Below are 21,725 nucleotides of genomic sequence, written 5' to 3'. Positions count from 1 at the left end.
ATACAAGTTTCTCAGGAGACAGCTAAGGTGATCTGGTACTCCCAACTCTTTAAGAATTTTCATCTTTGGATGATTTAAAGTGTATGGAACAATGTGGATATACAAAGGCTACATCATATTATATAAGGGGACTTGAGCATCCTCAGATTTTGTGTCTTCGAGGGTCCTGGAACCAACCCTCTATGGGTAAGGAAAGATGACTGTACTTGGGATTTTCCAGCATGCAGGTTCTACACATGTGGCCAAGTACAGCTTCCCCCAGTTCTCCTTGCAGCCAGCTCTTGCCTTTCACTCTCAGTTTTCTGCATATTTCTGGTTCAGCATTTTAAAAAAATATTTCTCTATTTTCTTTTCTTTTTTTTTTCTATTTTCTTTTCTAAACAGAGCCTGTCTTTCTCTCCCCAATATTAATTACCTAGTAGTAGATTTCTTAGGCCTACCATGAGAATTTGTAAATGACTTATCAAGTTTATTTTTATGATAAATATAATTGTAGCAACAAACTTTAATGTAGTTAATATAAGCATTGAAGTTTACATATATGTAAATAATCAGTTTACATATATACGTATATTCAGATCTAGTGTACATAACCATCAACACTGAAAACTAAGTTCTAAATAAAGACATATTTTCTTGTTTAATGTGACCTGGAATGAAATCACTTTGTTCTCTTTATTATATACTATACACAACAGATATTTTTTCTTAAAATAACTTTTTTTTTTTTCAAATGAATTTGGTCATTTTCTTTATTTTGGGAACCTAGGTGACTTGTTCTGGAAAACAAGTTAATAACAAAATAAATACTACTTGGCCTTTTCAATGAACTAGTTCCAATTTATTAGAGATAGTATTAAGGACCTCCTTTCCAGTTCTGCCTCTAAGCTTATTTTGATTTGTGATTCTCTCTCCTAGTGCTTAAAAATTATGTGCGTACTAAGTCACTTCAGTCATGTCCAACTCTTTATGACCCCATGAACTGTAGCCCACCAGGCTCCTCTGTCCATGGGATTCTCTAGGCAAGAGTACTGGAGTGGGTTGCCATTCCCTTCTCCAAAAATTATGTAAAAAATATGAAAACACAGCTGTAGTGTGAGCATAGTAGAGCAGATGTTTTGTTACTGCCACGAAGGCACAAAATGTGAAAAGGATGCGGGCATCCCAGAGTGGTCTGTGGTCCCTCTAACCTGAGTGGTCCCGGCTCTCTCTCTCCCACACACAGGCAGACCCTCTGGAAGCGGGTCCAGGGTGCTGTGACTCCCCTCCTGGCGAGCGTGATCTCCTACGTGGACAGGGATGGCAACCTTGAGCTGCTGGTCAGCCCACACTCTCCGTCCTGGGCGAGAGACCTTTGGATGTTTATTTTCAGTGACATTAAACTTCTGAACATTCCTCTTGTGACGATGGATACAAGGTGAATAGAAGACTTTCTTTTAACGGGAGGAGAAAAAGCCCTATAACTTAATAGGCTCTCCAAGATGTTTAATGAAATATAAGTATGGATTTAAAATCACATTGAAGTTGGCTCTTTTTGTAGCCTGAAGGGCATGACAATACAGTAACAAAGATTTGATGTGAGTTCTGAAAAATTCTTGTTTCATTCTTGACTTTCCTCATTTCCTTGTGCTCAGAATACCCTTTGCAGTTAAAATGGCCAACTTCCAATTCATCTACACTAGAGAAGCTGCATGTAGGGGAGTGTTTATGTTGATTTTCCCACTCCTCCTGCCAAAGGCAGGAACCACAAACCCTGTCCCTAGGCCTGATCTTGTGTTATCTCAAGCTCAGTTGTCCAACCAAAACTTTGTTGTTTGGCTTTCAGGGGGCTCTGACTCTCTGCACAGGTATAGGGCAAGGGTGGGTTCAGACACCACCAGACTGGTTCTGCACAAAAATTCAAGCAATTTTCCAGCCCTTGTTTGTTTTGGTTTTGTCTGTAAAACCAAATGATTATATAAGATCATCCTTGAGTTATTTTATAGCATAAAAACGAGCTGTTCAGTAGACCAGGGGGCTGTCTTTGCAGCCCACTAAGACCCCAGTACTTGGAGAGGAATTGGCATCAGAAATAGATCTCATCTTGTGTCTTGAGTGCCTTCTTACTAACCACTTAATTCTTGGTCCTTATTTGGCTGATTACAGGTCTAAAGGGAAGATGTCCTACACCATGGTGCAGAACAACATGAACATCTCAGAGAAGACGTCCAATAGCGTCCCATTTAGCTGGAGAATCAATGACTATCTGGAGGATCTGTGGGTCCACACTCAGTACATCACAGGAAATGAGGGTGAGCCCAGCGATGGTAGGAGGGGGTTTGTTCTGGCAGGAGGAGACCCTGCTACTCTGTCATAGATCATCACCCCCATTCTGAGTCCCCTGGACAACTAAGGCACCGGGACTCAAGATGTCTCCAGCTGAGCCCTTCTCAGCAATTGCCAGTGACTGGATTAGAGTAGTACCTTTGCCCAAACTGAGCCATCAGTGTCCTCCCTTGCTTTGCTGTCGTACGCCAAGTCGTCTGGCCACAGGCATTCTAGCAAAACCAGTGATCACACAGAACTTTGGGGAAAGTCATCTTTCAGACATGAACTAATCTTTTCAAAGTTTATGTGTAGCACTGCTTTTTGCAAATTGTGGGGATCGTTTCATAAGGTAGTAATGTCAAATTACTGAAACTAACATAATATGGTACATCAATTACATTTCAATTATTTTAAAAAAGGAAAGATTTCTTTTAAAAATACATGTCAAATACTTGAAGATGAACTTATTTTTCTAGGTACGTGTACTACCACTGTTTCTGAACAAACTCAAAGCAGTCTCTCTCAAGGAGAGAGTATTTCTCTTTCACACCATATCCTAACGGACCCTACTTTTCTATGATAGCACATGACTTAAGGGCTAGCACCCCTTCCACTAGAAGTCAGATCTTTTTGTTTTGAGCAGCATTTGACTGCAGGTGCTGGAAGGCAGCCCACTCTTTCCTGTTTCATTTGGGTCCCAGGTTCCTGAGGTACATTATGACTTGGTAGAAATAAAATCAGCCTGTCCCAGATTGTGTTCTCTTTGGAGCTGGCTAGGCTTTTATGGAGGAGGAGGAGAAAAGGGTGACAGAGGATGAGATGTTGGATGGCATCACCAATTCAATGAACATGAACTTGGGCGAACTCTGGAAGATGGTGAGGGACAGGGAGGCCTGGCATGCTGCTGTCCATGGGGTCACAAAGAGTGGGACACAAATTACTGACTGAATAGAAACAACAAGGCTTTTATGACTGAAACGGAACATTCCTTCTTACTTTGCTTCTGTTATTCCACTGGGAAAATTCTTAAGTGTCCTGAAATGATGATAAAAGTGTTGATTACAGAAGAAAGTATAAGTGAGCTGGAAGATAGAATGGTGGAAATAAATGAAGCAGAGTGAAAAAAAAAAAAAGAATAAAAAGAAATGAGGACAGCCTCAGAGACCTCTGGGACAATGTTAAATGCCCCAACACTCAAATCATAAGTGTTCCAGAAGAAGAAGACAAAAGGAAAGGGCATGAGAAAATAAAATTTGAGAAGATAATAATCAGAAGTTTCCCTAAAATAGGGAAGGAAATAGCCACCCAAGTCCAAGAAGCCCAGAGAGTCCTATACACGATAAACCCAAGGTGAAACATGCCAAGACACATATTAATCAAACTAACAAAAATTAAACACAAAAAGCAAATATTGAAAGCAGCAAGAGAAGAGCAACAAATAACATACAAGGAGATCCCCATAAGGATAACAGCTGAACTTTCAATAGAAACTCTGCAGGCCAGAAGGGAATGGCAGGATATATTTACAGTGATGAAAGGGAAAAACCTACAACCAAGATTACTCTACCCGACAAGGATCTCATTCAGATTTGTAGAAGAAATCAAAAGCTTTACAGACAAGCAAAAGCTCAGAGAATTCAGCACCACCAAACCAGCTCTTCAACAAATGTTAAAGAATCTTTTCTATACAGGAAACATAAAAGATTTATAAAAATGAACCCAAAACAATAAAGTATTTGGTAATTGGATCATATTTATTAATAATTACCTTAAATGTTAAGAGTTAAATGCTCCAACCAAAAGATGAAGACTGACCGAATGGATGCAAAACAACACCAATATATATGCTGCCTACAAGAGACCCACCTCAAACCTAGGGACAGGTTTGAAACCTAGGGACAGTTTCAAAACCTAGGGACAGTTTCATACAGACTGAAAATGAGGGGCTGGAAAAAAGTTATTTCTTATAAATGGAGACCCAAAGAAAGTGGGAGTAGCAATACTCATATCAGATAAAATAGACTTTAAAATAAAGACTGTCATAAGAGACAAAGAAGGGCACTACATAATGATCAAGGGACCAATCCAAGAAGATATAACAATTATAAATATATATGTACTCAACATAGGAGCACCTCAATACATAAGGCAAATGCTAACAGCTATTAAGGGGGAAATTGACAGTAACAAAATAAAAGTTGGGGACTTTAATACCCCATTCACACCAATGGACAGATCATCCAGACAGAAAATTAACAGGGAAACACAAACTTTAAATGATGCATTGAATCAACTAGATCTAATTGATATCTGCAGGGCATTTCGCCCAAAAGCAATGGATTTCACATTTTTCTCAAGTGAATATGTGACATTCTCCAGGATAGATCACATCCTGGGCCACAAATCTAGCCTTGGTTAATTTTTAAAAACTGAAATACTTTCAAGCATCTTTTCTGATCACAGTGCTGTAAGATTAGATATCAACTACAGGGGGAAAAAACTATAAAAAACACAAACATATGGAGGCTAAACAACACGCTTCTAAATAACCAACAGGTCACTGAAGCAATCAAAAAGGAAATCAGAATATGTAAAAAAAAAATGGTAATGGAAACATGACAGCCCAAAACTTTGGGATTCAGTGAAAGCAGTGGTAAGAGGGAAGTTCATAGCAATACAAGCCTACCTCAAGAAACAAGAGAAACATCAAATGAACAATCTAACTTTACACCTAAAGCAACTAGGAAAAGAAGAACCAAAACCCCCCAAAGTTAGTAGAAGGAAAAGAATCATTAAAATAAGAGCAGAAATAACTGAAAAATAAGGAGATCATAGGAAAGATCAATAAAACTAAAAGCTGGTTCTGTGAGAAGATAAACAAAATAGATAAACTGTTAGCCAGACTCATCAAGAAAAGTCAGTAAAATTAGAAATGAAAATGGAGAAGTTACAACAGACAAAAAAGAAATACAAATGATCATAAGAGACTACTATGAGCAACTATATGCCAATAAAATGGACAACCTGGAAGAAATGGACAAATTCTTAGAAAAGTATAACCTTCCAAAACTGAGCCAGGAAGAAATAGAAAATTTGAACAGACCAATCACAAGCACAGAAATTGAAACTGTAATTGAAAATCTTCCAATAAACAAAAGCCCAGGACCAAATGGCTTCACAGGTGAATTCTACCAAAAATTTAGAGAAGACCTAATACCTATCCTACTCAAACTCTTCCAGACAATTGCAGAGGAGGGGAAACTCCCAAATTTATTCTATGAGGCCACCATCATCCTGAAACAAAAACCAGACAAAGACGCCACAAAAAAAGAAAGCTACAGGCCATTATCACTGATGAACAATGATGCAAAAATCCTCAACAAAATTCTTTCAAAAAGAATCCAACAGCATATTAAAAAGATCATACATCATGATCAACTGGGCTTTATTCCAGGGATGCAAGGGTTTTTCAATATTTGCAAATCAATCAATGTGATACACTGTATTAACAAACTGAAAGATAAAAACCATATGATTATTTCAATAGATGCAGGGAAAGCCTTCGACAAAATTCAACACCCATTTATGATAAAAGCTCTGTAGAAAGTAAGCATAGAGGGAACATACTGCAACATAATAAAAGCCATATATGACAAACACACAGCAAACATTATCCTCAATGGCAAAAATTGAAAGCATTTCCTCTAAAATGAGAAATAAGACAAGAGTGCTCACTCTCACCACTACTATTCAATATAGTTTTGCAAGTCCAGCCACAGCAATCAGAGAAGAAAAAGAAATAAAAGGAATCCAGATTGGAAAAGAAGTAAAACTCTCACTGTTTGCATGACATGATCTTCTACATAGAGAACCATAAAGATGCCACCAGAAATGTACTAGAGCTAATCAATGAATATAGTAAAGTTGCAGGATATAAAATTAATACACAGAAATCCCTTGCATTCTTATACACTAACAATGAAAATCAGAAAGAGAAATTAAGGAAACAATCCCATTTGCCATTGCAACAAAATGAATAAAATACTTAGGAATAAATTTACCTAAGGCAAAATACAGAAAACTATAAAACACTGATGAAAGAAATCAAAGATGAAACAAATAGATGGAGAAATACACCATGTTCTTGGATTGGAATAATCAAAATAGTGAAAATGAGTATTCTGTATATTCAACACAATCCCTATCAAACTACTAGAACAAATAATTTCACAATTTCTATGGAAACACAAAAGACCCCAAATAGCCAAAGCAATCTTGAGAAAGAAGAATGAAACTGGAGGAATCAGCCTCCCTGACTTCAGACTATACTACAAAGCTACAGTCATCAAAACAATATGGTACTGGCACAAAGACAGAAATACAGATCAATGGAACAAAATAGAAAGTCCAGAGATAAAGCCACACACCTGTGGACACCTCACCTTTGACAAAGGAAGCAAAAATATACAATGGAGAAAATACAGTCTCTTCAACAAGTGGTGCTGGGAAAGCTGGTCAACTATGTGTAAAAGAATGAACACTTTTTCTAGGAAGTTAGAACACTTTCTAACACCATACACAGAAATAAGCTCAAAGTGGATTAAAGACCTAAATGTAAGACCAGAAACTAAAAAAAAAAAAGACCAGAAACTATAAAACTCTTAGAGGAAAACATATGCAGAACATTCTCTGACATAAATCACAGCAAGATCCTCTATGACCCCTCTCCCAGAGTAATGGAAATAAAAACAAAAATAAACAAATTAGACATAATTAAACTTAAAAACATTTGCTCAACGAAGGAAATTATAAGCAAGGTGAAAAGACAGCTCTCATAATGGGAGAAAATAATAGCAAATGAAACAACTGGCAAAGAATTAATCTCCAAAATATACAAGCAGCTCATGCTGCTCAATACCAGAAAAATGAAAAACCCCATCACAAAGTGGGCGAAAGACCTAAAGATATTTCTCTGAAGAAGATGTACAGATGGACAATAAACACATGAAAAGATGCTCCACTTCATTCATTATTAGAAAAATGTGAATCAAAACCACAATGAGGTATCATCTCACACTGGACAGAATGACCATCATCAAAAAGTCAACAAACATTAAATGCTGGAGAGGGTGTGAAGAAAAGGGAACCCTCTTATACTGTTGGTAGGAATGCAAACTGGTACAGCCATTATGGGGAACAGAGTGGAGATTCCTTTAAAAACTGGCAATTCTATTGCTATATGACCCAGCAATCTCACTGCTGGGAAGACACCCTGAGGAAACCAGAATTGAAAGAGACACATATACCCCAATGTTTGTTGCAGCACTATTTACAATAGCTAGGACATGGAAGCAACCTTGATCTCCATTGGCAGATGAATGGATAAGGAAGTTGTGGCACATATACATAACAGAATATTACTCAGCTATAAAAGTGAACACATTTGAGTCAGTTCTAATGAGGTGGATGAACCCGGAGCCTACTATACAGAATGAAGTAAGTCAGAAAGAGAAAGACAAATACTGTATATTAACACATATATATGGAATTTAGAAAGATGGTACAGATGATCATACATGCAGGGCAGCAAAGGAAACATAAAGAACAGAGTTTTGGACTCAGTGGGAGAAGGTGAGGATGGGGTGATTTGAGAGAATGGCACTGAAACATGTGTATTGCCATATGTAAAATAGAGACCAGTGCCAATTCGATGCATGAAGTGGGGCACTGAAAGCCAGTGCTCTGGGACAATCCAGAGGGATACGGTGGGGAGGGAGGTGGGAAGGGGGTTCAGGATGAGGGGGACACATGTGTACCTGTGGCTGATTCATGTTGCTGTATGCCAAAAAACCATCACAATATTGTAAAGTAATTATCCTTCAAATAAAATAATTAATTGAAAAAATAAAACATAATGATAAATAATAACAAAAATTTTTGATTAAAAATGATGATAAGAGGGTGGCCTTAGTAGAACCATGTCCGTGTCCCTGCATTCAATGGGTAAGGGAAGTCATGGTCGACATTCTTATCGCAAAGCATTCTCTGTCTCTCTTCCCACCCCACCTCCCACTGCCCTACCCCACAGGACTGGCAGAGAAGTTACTGGAGCTCTTTCAGAAGACCTCATTGGGCAGTTTTCTTGCTCAGTTCACTGTAGACCAGCAGCAAGAACTTCTTCAGTGCTACCTGAAAGACTTCCTTCTCTTGACCATGAGAGTGTCCACTTGGGAACAGTTAAATGTAAGTACTGACTCGGTGTCTGGGCGAGGCTGGTATATCATGGACAAGATGCCAACATGAGAACTCTTCCTCAACTGCTGGAGCTGTAATGTTTGTGTAACAGAATGTAGTCCAAGAGGACAGTAGAGTGAGAAAATGCCACTCACATCTTCAGAACCCTTGGTTAGCCCACCTCTCAGCACCCCTAAAACAAGGAGCTTTTAGTAACAGGAACAAGATCTCCAATTTCCTGGGACATCTTCTTTTTAAATGTTTAGTTTTTCTTAAAGAAAATTAGGTAAATATTTAACTGACCACAGCAAGATAATAATAACTGAAATTTCAATGGAATATTGAAGATTTCAAACTTCAGTATACATAAAAAAGGAAACTGACAGATTTGAGAACATACAACCAAGAAGATTAAGGGTTAATAAAGTATTCTTAGAAATCAATAAGAAAATCCCCTTATTTAAAAAAAAATGAGTGAAAGTTATAAATTAACTAATAACAAATAATTATACAGATGTTCAGGAAACACTGGGAAAATTCTCAGCCTCACTAGTAAATCAACAAGCATGAACAACTTTTAGATACCATCTTTGCTTGTCCATGTGGCAAAACTGGTATTTAAAACAGCCAGAAGTTCCTCCATTGCCAGTGAACAGCATGGTGCTTCTGGAAAACTGTGTGTTGGGGTGAATGGAGAACTTTACAAAATCTGAATAACAGAGATGTGGACAATTATTTTATTCACAGAAATGTTCCTTTCATTTTTATTTCTAAAAATGGAAATTTAGAAGCAATTTAATTATCTAAAATTAGAGTTGGACAAATTAAAGTACAGTCAATTGATTGGTTAATGTGTAGCCATTAAATATGATTTTCTTCATGTGTGCCCATGGTAGAGAAATGCTTAGAAGTTAAAGTGGAAAAAAACCAGGAATACATTTGGGGATCTATTTGGGGACCACAGGAAGAGGAGGTATGGATCTAAAAATGTCTAGGAAGGACAACGCCAAAATGTAGACAAGGGATATTAATAGTGTGCATGGTTTTTAATTTTCTTTTTTGTCATTTTTGAATAGTTCCAATTTTCCACAAGGAAAATGTATCTTTCTTAAAAAATAGCTTACAAATAATAGAGTAAAAGCTTGTTTTTCATCCCAGGTTCTGCAGATGGCTCTGTGGTCCTGCGTCAATCAGCTGAATGCAGGAAGGCCAGAGGAAGAGGTCTCCTTACTGTCAGTGCACCTCGCCTACCACCATTTCAGAAGCCGGCTACAAAACTTCTCCAGGATCTTGACTATCCACTCCCCAATTTTACTAAGCCTTACAAAAGGCACACAGAACCATAGCTGGGCTTTACGTGAGATGGTATGGCCCCTCTTGAGGACATTTCATGCCTGTAGCCCAGCTTGGCCTCCTCAAGCTAGTGGAGAAAGGGGGTGCTCCCACCACCACCCTGGGAAGGGAAATGGGAGACATCTTTACTGGCACACACGTCAGTGTGGTTCTTCAGTTAGAATGCATCTAACTCATGCCTCCTAAATCCCAAGACCATGAAAGGGGAAGCTACAATCCTGGAACACAGGAACAACTTGGGTGACAGCCAGGACCTCCGACTTAAGGTTTAGAGCAGCCCAGTGGGGGTCGGGGAACAGACTGCTCAGTCATGGGCCTGTTCTTTGCTCCCTAGAGTCTGGATGTGTTGGCAGCAGTGGCCTGTGCTGAAATGCTGACAGAAAACCTCCTGAAGCCCAGTCCCCAAGCTTGGTTACAGACTGTGAAGAATCTTTCCATGCCACTGGAGCTCCTCTGCTCAGAAGGGTACATGCAGGACTGTGGGATGATGACCAGAACCCTCATCAGAGATATCAGGTAAGACCCAAGAGGCCCAGGCACATCAGAGAGAGAGAGCAGATGTTCCTATTGCAGGAAGTGGGCCTTTCCTCATTCATTCTATAACATCTGTGGAAGCCTACTTAAATGCCAGGCATTGCAATGATCCTAGAAAAACAGAGGAGAGAACTGAGCATTCAGGGAGTGCACAGAGTGATGGGGGTGACACAGAGGTGAGCGGATTATTACGATCCTGCGGGAGAAAGAGCAGCTGCAGAGGACCCCAGCAGGGTGACAGAGAAAGGGCATGCACTCGGGGTAGACTTCCCAGAGGACAAGTCCTGGGCTGGCCTTTAAGGGCGAGGTGGGAGTCACCAGACGTGGGCAGAGGCATGGAACTTGAATTGTCTGAGCTGGGAGTCTGTGGGGAGGAGAAAGACAGAAGTGGGTAGAGGTCAGGGAGAACATCACAAAGGGCTTCTACCCAATTCATCTACCTTCACACCTGCTCCTTCTCTTATGTTTCAACCCCTGTGCCTTGGAACTACCTCCCTGCACCTCTGCCCTCTGTCTCAGGTTTTTTTGTCAGAGCTGAGTGAGGGAACCCCTCTCTTGACAGAACCCACTGGAATCGCATTTTCTCCATCTCACTCTTTGTGGAGCACGTGCTGCTGGAGACAGAGAGTCAGATTCCTGAGCTGCTCGAGCTGGTGACTGACTATGTCTCCTTGCTGAACAAGGTGAGTTTGGAGGCTTGGCTTGTCAGGCATGGATCTGCCTCTTTGTAAGATGAACAGTCGAAGCATGACCCAACTTTTATCAGTTGGGTGGTACATTCCCTTTCTGCTCTGACAGTTTTATCTAGAAGTGCTAAGGAAAATGATTTCATCATATAAGCCATTAAAATTTCGGTGTTTAATTTTTACCCTCTCCTGAGTGTTGTCAGGATATGTTATTTAGGATTCCTAGAAGGATAATGAACTATTCATGCAGCAAGTACACTTGGGAAAGCTTTGGGAGGACTGAAGGGTGGGCTCCAACCAGGCCTCGAGTGGCCCCAGACCAGACCAGCAGCCTGGCCCAAGGGGACTTGCTAAGGTCAGGAAGATGGGGATCCAGGAGAATGCCATTAGACTTGTGGACTTCCAAACAGTACTGTTGGTGGGATCAAGGGCACAGGAAGACCCATGTCCCTGCCCCTCAACACCGTTTATAAAGTTGGTGACACACAGGATAGTACCCTTCAGAAAAAGCGACCGTCCTTTCAGCATCAGTGGCCTCTCGGGGAAGATAGCCTCTGCCTATCAGGAACTTCACACAAGCAATACCAGTAGCTCTGCTGTGCAGCCTTAGAAATGTCTTTTTGTGACTGGCATATTTCATGTTCTCAAGGTTTATCCACATTGTAGCAGGTGTCAATTTCCTTCCTTTTTAAGATTCCACTGTATGGATAGAGCACATTCTGTTTATCCAGCCATCTATTGATGGGCACTTGGGTTATTTCCACCTTTTGATGATTGTAAACAGTGTTGCTGTGATCCTGGGTGTAGAAGTACCTGTTTGAGTCACTACTTTAATTCTTTTGGGTTTGCATTTAAGAATGGAATTGCTGCATCATAGGGCAATTCTATGTTTGACATTTTGAGGAATCAATATCCCATTTTCCACAGTTGTCACACCATTTCAGATCCCTACCAGCAATGCCCCAGGGCTCTAATATTTACACATCCATGCCAACACTTGCTATTTTCCATTTTTTAAAAAAAATAACAGCCCCCTTAATGGGTGAAGGGATATCTCATTGTGGTTTTGATTTGTATTTCCCTAATGACTAGTGATGTTGAGCATTTTTTTCATGTTCTTATTCCCTATTTGTAATCTTCTTTGGAAAATGTCTAAAGTTCTTTGGACTTTTTTGAATCTTTTGATTAACAGATCATATTTTTCAGAGTGTTAGAAACTCATATCATTTCCAAGTAAAACTAATCCTCAGAATTCAAGGACACTCAAAATCATAGTCTATAAACATCATTCATTATTGGATTGTCCAAAAAGTTTGTTCAGATTTTTCTGTAAAATGTTCTGGAAATAAAATATTTATGTTTCATAAAATGTTATGGAAAAACCCAAATAAACTAATACATAACTCATTTAAAGATAAACTCCAAATGATTATTTCAAAGGGTTCTGAAAAAGCATTTGAGGACATTTATAACAGTAAAAAGATATTCTTGCCAGATTAGAAATAGCAAGGCACTCTCCTTCAGCAGATAATGCCCAAGGACAAACATAACATAAAAACATCTACAGTAAACATGCCTAATCAGAAAATTCCCTAAGGACATCCATTAAACTCACTGTCTTATATCATTAAAGATAAGCCTTTGCTAAAAAACAGTGTTTCTACTTCTAAATACATACCCTAGAGAATTTTCCCATTTGTACTGACACATTAAAGAATGTTGGATACAGAATTGTTGGAAATTGCAAGAAATTTGGGAACATTCTAAATGTTCATCAACAGGTAAAGAGATGACCAGTATATGTGTCAACAAGTACCATGCAGGAGTTAACATGAATGATCTGAATCTATTTCTGTCAATGAAAAATGTAGTTTGCAGACGTTTAGGTACAATGTGATGTCCCTGATACAAAGTTTACAATATTCAAAACAACAACAAGGTTTTTATGCATGCATGCAAATCTAGTGAAAGTGGGAATTTAGAAATGTGTTCTTCAGGGCTGAGGGTGGGGGTTTGGGGAGAAACAGCAGATATATAATTAGAAAGGGGTACACTTGGGAGTTGAAACTGTACCTGTAATGTTTCATTTGTTTAGAAACTGATAAAGCAAATATTCAAAAAGTGCTAAGATCACTTAAAGCTTGGTGGATACACAGATAGTTATTTTATTATCATTACAGTTTGAAATATAATGGAAAGGGGCATTAAGACCTTAAAAGAAAGGAGGAAGAGGAGAAAAACCAGAAACTGAGAATATCGGCCTTCAACCCAAAGCAGGATAGTTACAAAGGGCATTCAAAGTTAAAGAAACTGCTAAACAAATAAAAAAGCCTTGAACTGCAGATACCAGAGCCCTAACTGGGCAGCTCCTCCAGCGGGCTGTTTTCTTTTTTTTTCTTTTGTTATCCTCTGTAATTTATTTTATGTATTTGAAAACATTATTCTGAGAAGTCACTGCAGGCTTCTATAGACCAATACAGAGATCTGAGATGTAGAACAGGTTAAGAATACTGGTAGACATTCACATTTAATAATATAAATAAATGGAGGGAGCTAATACACAAAAAAGTTTCTATGCTCAAATGTTTAAAAAAACAATAATACCATGGGACCTATTTTGAGTTAATTGCAGATTTCAATTCTCATTAGTTCTACTGATTTTCAGAGATATTCTTTTTTGAAAGTTGAAGAAAAAGAGACCCTCCCAACTCTCTGGTCTATGCACGGTACAATAGTGGGTGGATTAGACAAGGTTACATTTCTGCTCTGATAAACCCACAATGGGTAAAGGAACACATAACTGACCATCCTGCTGTCCAGTCTGCAGACACTGCTTGCTGAGAATCTTTTCTTGTATTCTTTGTTGCCTGATTTTTCGTTTCTTTAATGTGGTTAAGAACCAAATTACTTACTGTGTAAGGAAAAATTATAATCAAGGTTTGGTCATAATTTCCTTGATTTTTCCCAAACAAATCACCTGTTACCCTCAGTCACAGAAGCCACAGAGGCAAAAATATGTAACTAGAATCCTCATGGGTTTCAGACTTTACCAAACATTTAAATGTAGAAGGAAATGTCAACCCACTCCAGTATTCTTTTTTTTTTTTTCTGTTCATTATCTGTGTATATCTTTTTTTTAATTTTATTTTTTAACTTTACAATATTGTATTGGTTTTGCCATATATCAGCATGAATCCGCCACAGGTATACAAGTGTTCCCCATCCTGAACCCTCCTCCCTCCTCCCTCCCCATACCATTCCTCTGTTTTCTTGTCTTTGTTGCCTTTCTGCTCCCTGCCCTTCCTCACTGCTAATTAGCTCCACCCACACCCTCGACTGCCCTTCTCCTTCAGTGCCTACCTGAGGACTCTGACACCAAGACCCACAGGCCTTTCATCGCAGTGATGACTACTCTTCGTGAATGTAAGGATCAAGTGACAAAGAGCCTCAGTAGGTGAGCTCTTGGATTTGGGATCTGCAAGGGAGAGAGAATTCAGAATCTTTGGTACTTTGGCTTCTTACGGCCGGGTTCTCTGCTTTAGAACTGATCACCTTCTTGGCTTCTAGGTTTGTGGTTCAGCCATGCCCCATCTGTCTAGGAGATGCACAGGATCCTGTTTGCCTGCCCTGTGACCATATATTCTGCCTGCGCTGCATTGAAGTTCACCTCACCCGAGGGCAGATGAGATGCCCCCATTGTTTAACCAACTTACCAAACACCTTCTCTCCAACTGTTTCCCAGGAGCACAGGTAAAACACCCTTTCTCTTGAGAATGCTTCCTCTTTTTTTCTTCTTTTTTGGGAAATACAGTATTCAGAAATATAACTATTAATCTTAGAAAACCTGAAAGCCGAGAAGTGTCCTAAGAAAGACGACTAATTATTTATGTACCTTTATAAAACACCTAGCATCTCAAAATATTCTCTCCCCAATATATGCATGTGTACAGATTAGGGAGATAGAAAAATTAGAGGAAATAAACCAGAAAGTTGTAAACTAATTAAAGCTATCACAAGTACCCAAAGAGTTTAGATGCAACTGGTTTATCCTCTTAATGTATAAATGCAATCCATGTTCTATGACCTAAGGATAAAACTAACATTTGTATGGCTAAGAGCCTTTCAGGGAAGTAGTTAAAATTAACCCAGGTCATTGATTTCCCTCCCTTCTGATGCCTCCTAAAAATGGAGCACAAGACAAGCACAGTGGATGGGATCTTTGAGAAACTTTTAGGATATGAAGGCTATTGCTAGACGGTCCAAATGATCAAAGTGTTTCTCAAAAAAGCTGAGTTATGTACTGTCTATTGCAATTTTGTTCTAATCTATGTAAGGAGATACTTGTATCTTTTAATTAAAAAATTTCTATCCAAATCCCAAAGCACTCTGTAGGGAGGGACTCTGGAATACATTGTACAAGACTTTTGACCATGGTTTTTAACCATTCCCAAGGGAGGTCATTGAGAAACATGCCCGCTTCCGGCAGATGTGCAATAGTTTCTTCGTGGACCTGGTTTCTACCATGTGCTTCAAAGACAATTCTCCACCTCAGAAGGAAGTGGTCAAAGACCTGCTATCCTTACTCTTTGTAGAGAAGGCTCCCCAACGTGAGTGGCTGTGTTTCCATAGAGTTAAAAATTCAGTGCTTCATCTCTTTTTTTATGTCTGATGTGAACAATGATCTACCTTCCTCTTTCTGGTTTTAGGATGCTGTGAACACACAAAATCTCTTTCTCCTTTTGATGATGTTGTGGATAAGACCCCCGTGATCCGCTCAGTGGTACTGAAACTGCTTTTAAAATACAGGTGAGCACCACGAACATGAAGTTGCCTCGGAAACACCTTGACTTCTTTGTTTTTTTTCTCCTCATGGCTTTTTCTTTGCCACAAAGCATTCTTTGCAGAACTGGTAGCTAGCTCACTATCTGGGAAGGCTTCTTTAGCAAGAGATGCCCTGGTTCCTTTATCTGTATGGACTGTATCCTTGGCATATTCACATGCTGGCCATGAGTTCATTATGGCCACAAGCACATGACTAGGAAGAAGACAGATTTGGGGGAAGGGGACAGAGCACTGTGAGATGTGTGGGTACAGGAAGTGGGGAGTCAGGAATCTGCAGTTCTCATCTTAGTTCCACAGCTACAAAGTTTTGTGGGTTTTTTTGGACGGTGACTTAGAATCTCCATTTACCTGCCTTGCCCTTGATGTTGTTTTAAGTTTTGCTTCTATTCTTAAGTTTCTCTGATTCTATGAATGTAAAGAGAAGCCCATGTGCTATTTTAGAAAATTCTTAGAAAGCTGGTCTGTATTCAGAAGACATCTTTTGGAAGATACTTGGTATCTCATCCTGTGTCCTGACTTGTGAGGGTATACCTTGAGGTGATGGCAAAATCAAGATGCCATTAAAAAGTTCCAACAGAGACAGCTATTTCTTTTTTTTTTTTTAATTTTATTTTATTTTTAAACTTTACAATATTTTATTAGTTTTGCCAAATATCGAAATGGATCCACCATAGGTATACATGTGTTCCTGACTCGAGATAGAGATTAGATTTACATTTAAATCATGGATCTGCTGTAGCCTTGTCTACAGACATTTTATTTTGCTGCTTTCCCTCCCTATTATTTGTGAAATAGTCTTTTCAGACAGGATTCCTGGAAGATTTTCAACTAAAATTTTTTAAAATACATTTTCTTACAGAACAAGTATCTTACCATACCTGAAAATGACTTTTTTGGTTTGTTCTTGTTTTTTAGTTTTTTTATTTTTAAAATTGATTAATTTATTTTAATTGAAACAACAATGAATATTTTTCATGATAAAAGATACAACTCATAAGGAAAATGGATATTATAAGCCATTAGACACCTTAGCAACAAAGAAACAAAGGTACATAAAGTAAAAAACAGAAGAAATGTAAGGGAAAAGAAAAAATATAAAATCATAGTGAGACATATTAACATTTCTCCAAGAATATTTTATCAAATGCAGAAAAGATAAGAATAGAAGCATCTTGAGTGATGTCATTAATAATTTAAATATAATAGATTTATATTTAATTAATTTATATTAATTATATCCTACACAAATATATTTAAAACTTTATATCTGCAAAAAGATAAACAGTACTAAATTTCAAAAAGTAAACTTCTTTTTTATGTGTGTGATTCAGTTATACATATACATATATATTGTTTTTGAATTTATTTTCCATTATAGGTTATTAAAAGAAGATATTGACTATAATTCCCTGTGCTATACAGTCAACTTTTGTTGCTTATTGCATAGCTATTTTTTAAAATTAGATATCTAGCATTCTATTCATACTAAGTCAAACAAGTGGAATCAAAATGCCATAGATTTTTTAGTTAGGCAAAAATTCACAAGTTTTCTAAAATATATATATGTTACATATTTATATATGTTATATATATGTATACAAAAGCTTTTCTCCTATGCTTGATAAAGGCTTGTGAAAGAACATCAAAAAAAAAAAAAAAGACATGGAGAAATTGGAAAACATAAACTAAATGAAATGGGAACACTTAATATGAAATAGAAAAAGTGAAACAAACTAGATAAAAGTAGAAGATTCTCATATAGTTCAGTTGTTGTTTTTTTTTTCCATTTTGAATTAATTTTATTTTATTTTTAAACTTTACATAATTGTATTAGTTTTGCCAAATATCAAAATGAATCCGCCACAGGTATACATGTGTTCCCCATCCTGAACCCTCCTCCCAGTTCAGTTGTTTTTAAACATGGCAGCTCATTAAAAACATATCTGGAGCTCTGACCAAAAAAAACCAAGAAACACCTGGGCATTTGTATTTTTCAAAAAATTCCAAGATAATTCTGATATGCATATGGATTTTAATAATTGATTACAGCCTTTTTTATTAGATCCTAGTTTTGGCGATATAAGGTTCTATTAATTTTCTGTTGACCAATCATTATACAATGGTATTAAGTGTGTAATAGTTACATAATCACAATAGTAAAAGATGTTTTTCGGTTTTCACGACCAATAGCCTGACAAAAAATAAAAGATAATTACAATTGCAAGCCATAAGGAAAACATGATTAACCTAACAATATAAAATAATTGCATATAATTTGCGGGGTCATGCACAGTGATATAGTAAGCAGAAGTGCATACATGCACATGTTTTCATCTGCTCAGTCTATTTCTTTTGAATGGTGCATTTAATCCATGATCCTATTACCATTTTCTTAATTGTTTTGGGTTTATTTTCTATAGGTAGGGCTTTCCTTCTCGTTTTCTACCTAGAGAAGTGCCTTTAGCATTTGTTGTAAAGCTGGTGCTGAATTCTCTCAACCTTTGCTTGTCTGGAAAGCTTTTGATTTCCCCATCACATCTGAAGGAGAGTCTTGCTGAGTAGAGTATTCTTGGTTGTAGATTCTTCCCTTTGATCACTTTAAATGTGTCATGCCATTCCCTTCTGGCTTGTAGAGTTTCTGTTGAGAAATTAGCAGATAGGCTGATGGGAATTCCCTTGTTTGTGATTTGTCATTTTCCCCTTGTTGCTTTTAATATTCTATCTCTGTCTTTGATTTTTGTCAGTTTGATTACTATGTGTCTCGGTGTGTTCCTCCTTGGATTTCTCCTGGAACTCTCTGTGCTTCCTGCACTTGGTTGATTATTTTCTTTCCCATGTTTTCAGTTATTATCTCTTCTACTATTTTTTCAGATCCTTCCTATCTCTCCTCCTTCTGGGACCCTATATTGTGAAGATTGGTGTGCTTAATGTTGTCCCAGATGTCTCTTAGGCTGTCTTCATTTCTTCTCATTCTTTTTTCTATATTCTGTTCCACAATAGTGATTTCCACCATTTTGTCCTCCAGGTCATTTATTTGTTCTTCTGTCTCAGTTATTCTGCTATGGGTTCCTTCTAGTGTACTATTCATCTCTGTTTGTTCTTTAGTTCCTGTAGGTCTTTAGTAAACATTTCTTGCATCTTCTCAATTTTTGCCTCCATTCTTTTCCCAAGATCCTGAATCATCTTCACTATCATTATTCTAAACTTTTTTCTGGAAGGTTGCCTATCTCCACTTCATCTAGTTGTTTTTCTGGGGTTTTATCTTGTTCCTTCCTCTGGGACATAACTTTCTGCTTTTTTCATGCTGATTAACTTTCTGTAATATGGTTTGTTTTTGTCTTTGTGGGGTTATGGTTCTTCTTGTTTCTTCTGTCTGCCCTCTGATGGAGGATGCTAAGAGGCTTGTGAAAGCTTCCTGATGGGAGGGACTGCTGGTGGGGAAATTTGGGTTTTGCTCTAGTGGGCAGGGCCTTGTTCAGTAAAGCTTGAATCCAATTATCTGCTGATGAGTGGGGTTGCACTCCTTCCCTGGTAGTTTTTTGGCCTGAGGTGACCCAGACCTCAGATTTATGAGCTCTTATGGTAGGGTTATTGGGAACCTCCAAGAGGGCTGGGCTTCCCTGATAACTTGGTAAAGAATCTGCCTGCAATGCAGGAGACCCTGTTTCGATTCCTGGGTCAGGAACATCCACTGGAGAAGGGATAGTATACTTGGGCTTCCCTTGTGGCTCAGGTGGTAAAGAATCTGCCTGCAATGCAGAAGACTTGGGTTCAATTCCTGGGTTGGGAAGATGCCCTGGAGAAGGGAAAGGCTACCCACTCCAGTATTCTGGCCTGGAGAATTTCATGGACTGTATAGTCCTTAGGGTCACAAAGAGTCGGACATAACTGAGTGACTTTCACTTTCACTTCACTTCACTCCAAGAAGGTTAACACCAAAAGGGACCTTCCTGGAGAAGGCAATGGCACCCCACTCCAGTACTGTTGCCCAGAAAATCCCATGGATGGAGGAGCCTGGTAGGCTGCAGTCCATGGGGTCGCTAAGAGTCGGACAAGACTGAGCGACTTCACTTTCACTTTTCACTTTCATGCATTGGAGAAGGAAATGGCAACCCACTCCAGTGTTCTTGCCTGGAGAATCCCAGGGATGAGGGAGCCTGGTGGGCTGACGTCTATGGGGTCGCACAGAGTCGGACACAACTGAAGCGACTTAGCAGTAGCAGCAGTGATGTGTTTATGTTGGGCTCACTCTTAGCAGTGTTGCTCATTTGTGGAAAAGTAGTGTCTTCAGCTGGGTTGTATTCTGCTTTATGTGTAAATACACGATTGTATTGTCTACATCAACACACATATGACTGTACATATAAAAACGGATCCTATGCATTGCAAAAAAAAAGGAAAAAAAAAAACAAAACTGACAGTTGCTGCCAGTTCCCCGTGCCTGTGGTAAACCCTTGCTGAGCCATATCTCCACAGAAGACCCTCCAAGACAAGCAGGTAGTTTTTGTTCAGTTTTCTGTGGAGTCACTGCTCCTTTCCTCTGAGTCTTGGTGCACACAGGTTTTGTTTTTGCCCTCCAGGACTGGAGTCTCTGTTTCCTCCAGTCCTGTGGAAGTCTTACAATCAAATCCTGCTGTCCTTCAAGGTCAGATTCCCAGGGGATTCCCAGTCCCTTTGTCCAGTCCCTGAGCTGGGAGCCCTGACATGGGGTTCTGAACCTTCACAACAGTGGGAGAGCTTCTTTGGTATTAATATTCTTCAGTTGTGGGTCACCCACTTGGTGGGTTTGGGGTTTGATTTTATCGTGATTGTGGCCCTCCTACCATCTTGCTGAGGCTTCTTCGTCTTTGGATGTGGGGTATCTTTTTTTTTTTTAGGTTCCAGCATCCTCATATTTATGGTTGTTCAACAGCTAGTTGTGACTTTGGTGCTCTCAAAGGAGGAGATGAGCACATATCCTTCTACTCCACCATCTTGTGCCGGAAGCCTGAAAATGACTTTAAGGCATATATAGAAAGAGTTGACTTGAAAAGTGAAAAGAGCCTCTTGCTATTCTGTGATTTTTATTAATTTTGGTGAATGAGTGAAATCTGTACATGTGAATCTCTTTGCTTAAAAAAAGGGAATAGTACAATCAATATGCCTACCCCTTGACATATAGTGTAGACACAGTAACATGAGTACAAACTACACTCAAAGGTAAATACTTTGTTCTGAAATACAGAGAGAGTAAAGTTTATAGAACTGATCTTGGAATAAAAAGCTTGAAACATAAAACACAATTTAAAAATCTGCATTGTCATTCTCTCTGGGTTGAGAAATACTTGCTCTCTCAGTCTTTTGTGGTTTGAGTCTTTTTGTATATTAAGAATGAGTTGGGCTGGGGCCTTCCCTGGTGGTCCAGTGGTTAAGATTCCGTGCTCCCAATGCAGGGTGTCTGGGTTCAATCCCTAGACAGGGTACTAGATCCAGCGTGCCACAACTAAGACCTCATGTACTGTAGCCCGCCCGGATCCTCTGTCCATGGAATTCTCCAGGCAAGAATACTGGAGTGGGTAGCCTTTCCCTTCTCCAGGGGATCTTCCCGACCTAAGGACAAACCTAGGTTTCCTATATTGCATGCACATTCTCAGCATCTGACCAGAGTTGGACTTAACTAAGAACCAGCCCAGCAAAATAAATAAATATTTTTTTAAAAATGAGTCAGACTGGACTTAGAAATACTTTATGAAAACATAAGCACCTGCTCTCTGGGAAGACCCACACATG

The 21,725-nt window shown here is 38.8% G+C and overlaps 1 protein-coding gene across 1 annotated transcript in view; it reads left to right on the top strand.

Annotated features, from left to right (window-relative positions):
- Positions 1-21,725, top strand: part of LOC109573340 (E3 ubiquitin-protein ligase RNF213-like) — a 129,149-nt gene that overhangs the window by 81,517 nt on the left and 25,907 nt on the right. Inside the window, 10 exon segments of the mRNA XM_070773928.1 lie at positions 1,226-1,417; positions 2,146-2,291; positions 8,396-8,550; positions 9,700-9,906; positions 10,229-10,410; positions 10,991-11,111; positions 14,468-14,568; positions 14,682-14,864; positions 15,567-15,721; positions 15,821-15,920. Coding sequence (XP_070630029.1) covers positions 1,226-1,417; positions 2,146-2,291; positions 8,396-8,550; positions 9,700-9,906; positions 10,229-10,410; positions 10,991-11,111; positions 14,468-14,568; positions 14,682-14,864; positions 15,567-15,721; positions 15,821-15,920 — 1,542 coding nt within the window.

This window comes from Bos indicus, chromosome 19 (assembly GCF_029378745.1).
Source record: "Bos indicus isolate NIAB-ARS_2022 breed Sahiwal x Tharparkar chromosome 19, NIAB-ARS_B.indTharparkar_mat_pri_1.0, whole genome shotgun sequence".
Taxonomy (NCBI): domain Eukaryota; kingdom Metazoa; phylum Chordata; class Mammalia; order Artiodactyla; family Bovidae; genus Bos; species Bos indicus.
Note: the sequence above shows the minus strand (reverse complement) of the source record. Positions and strands in the feature narration are given on the sequence as shown.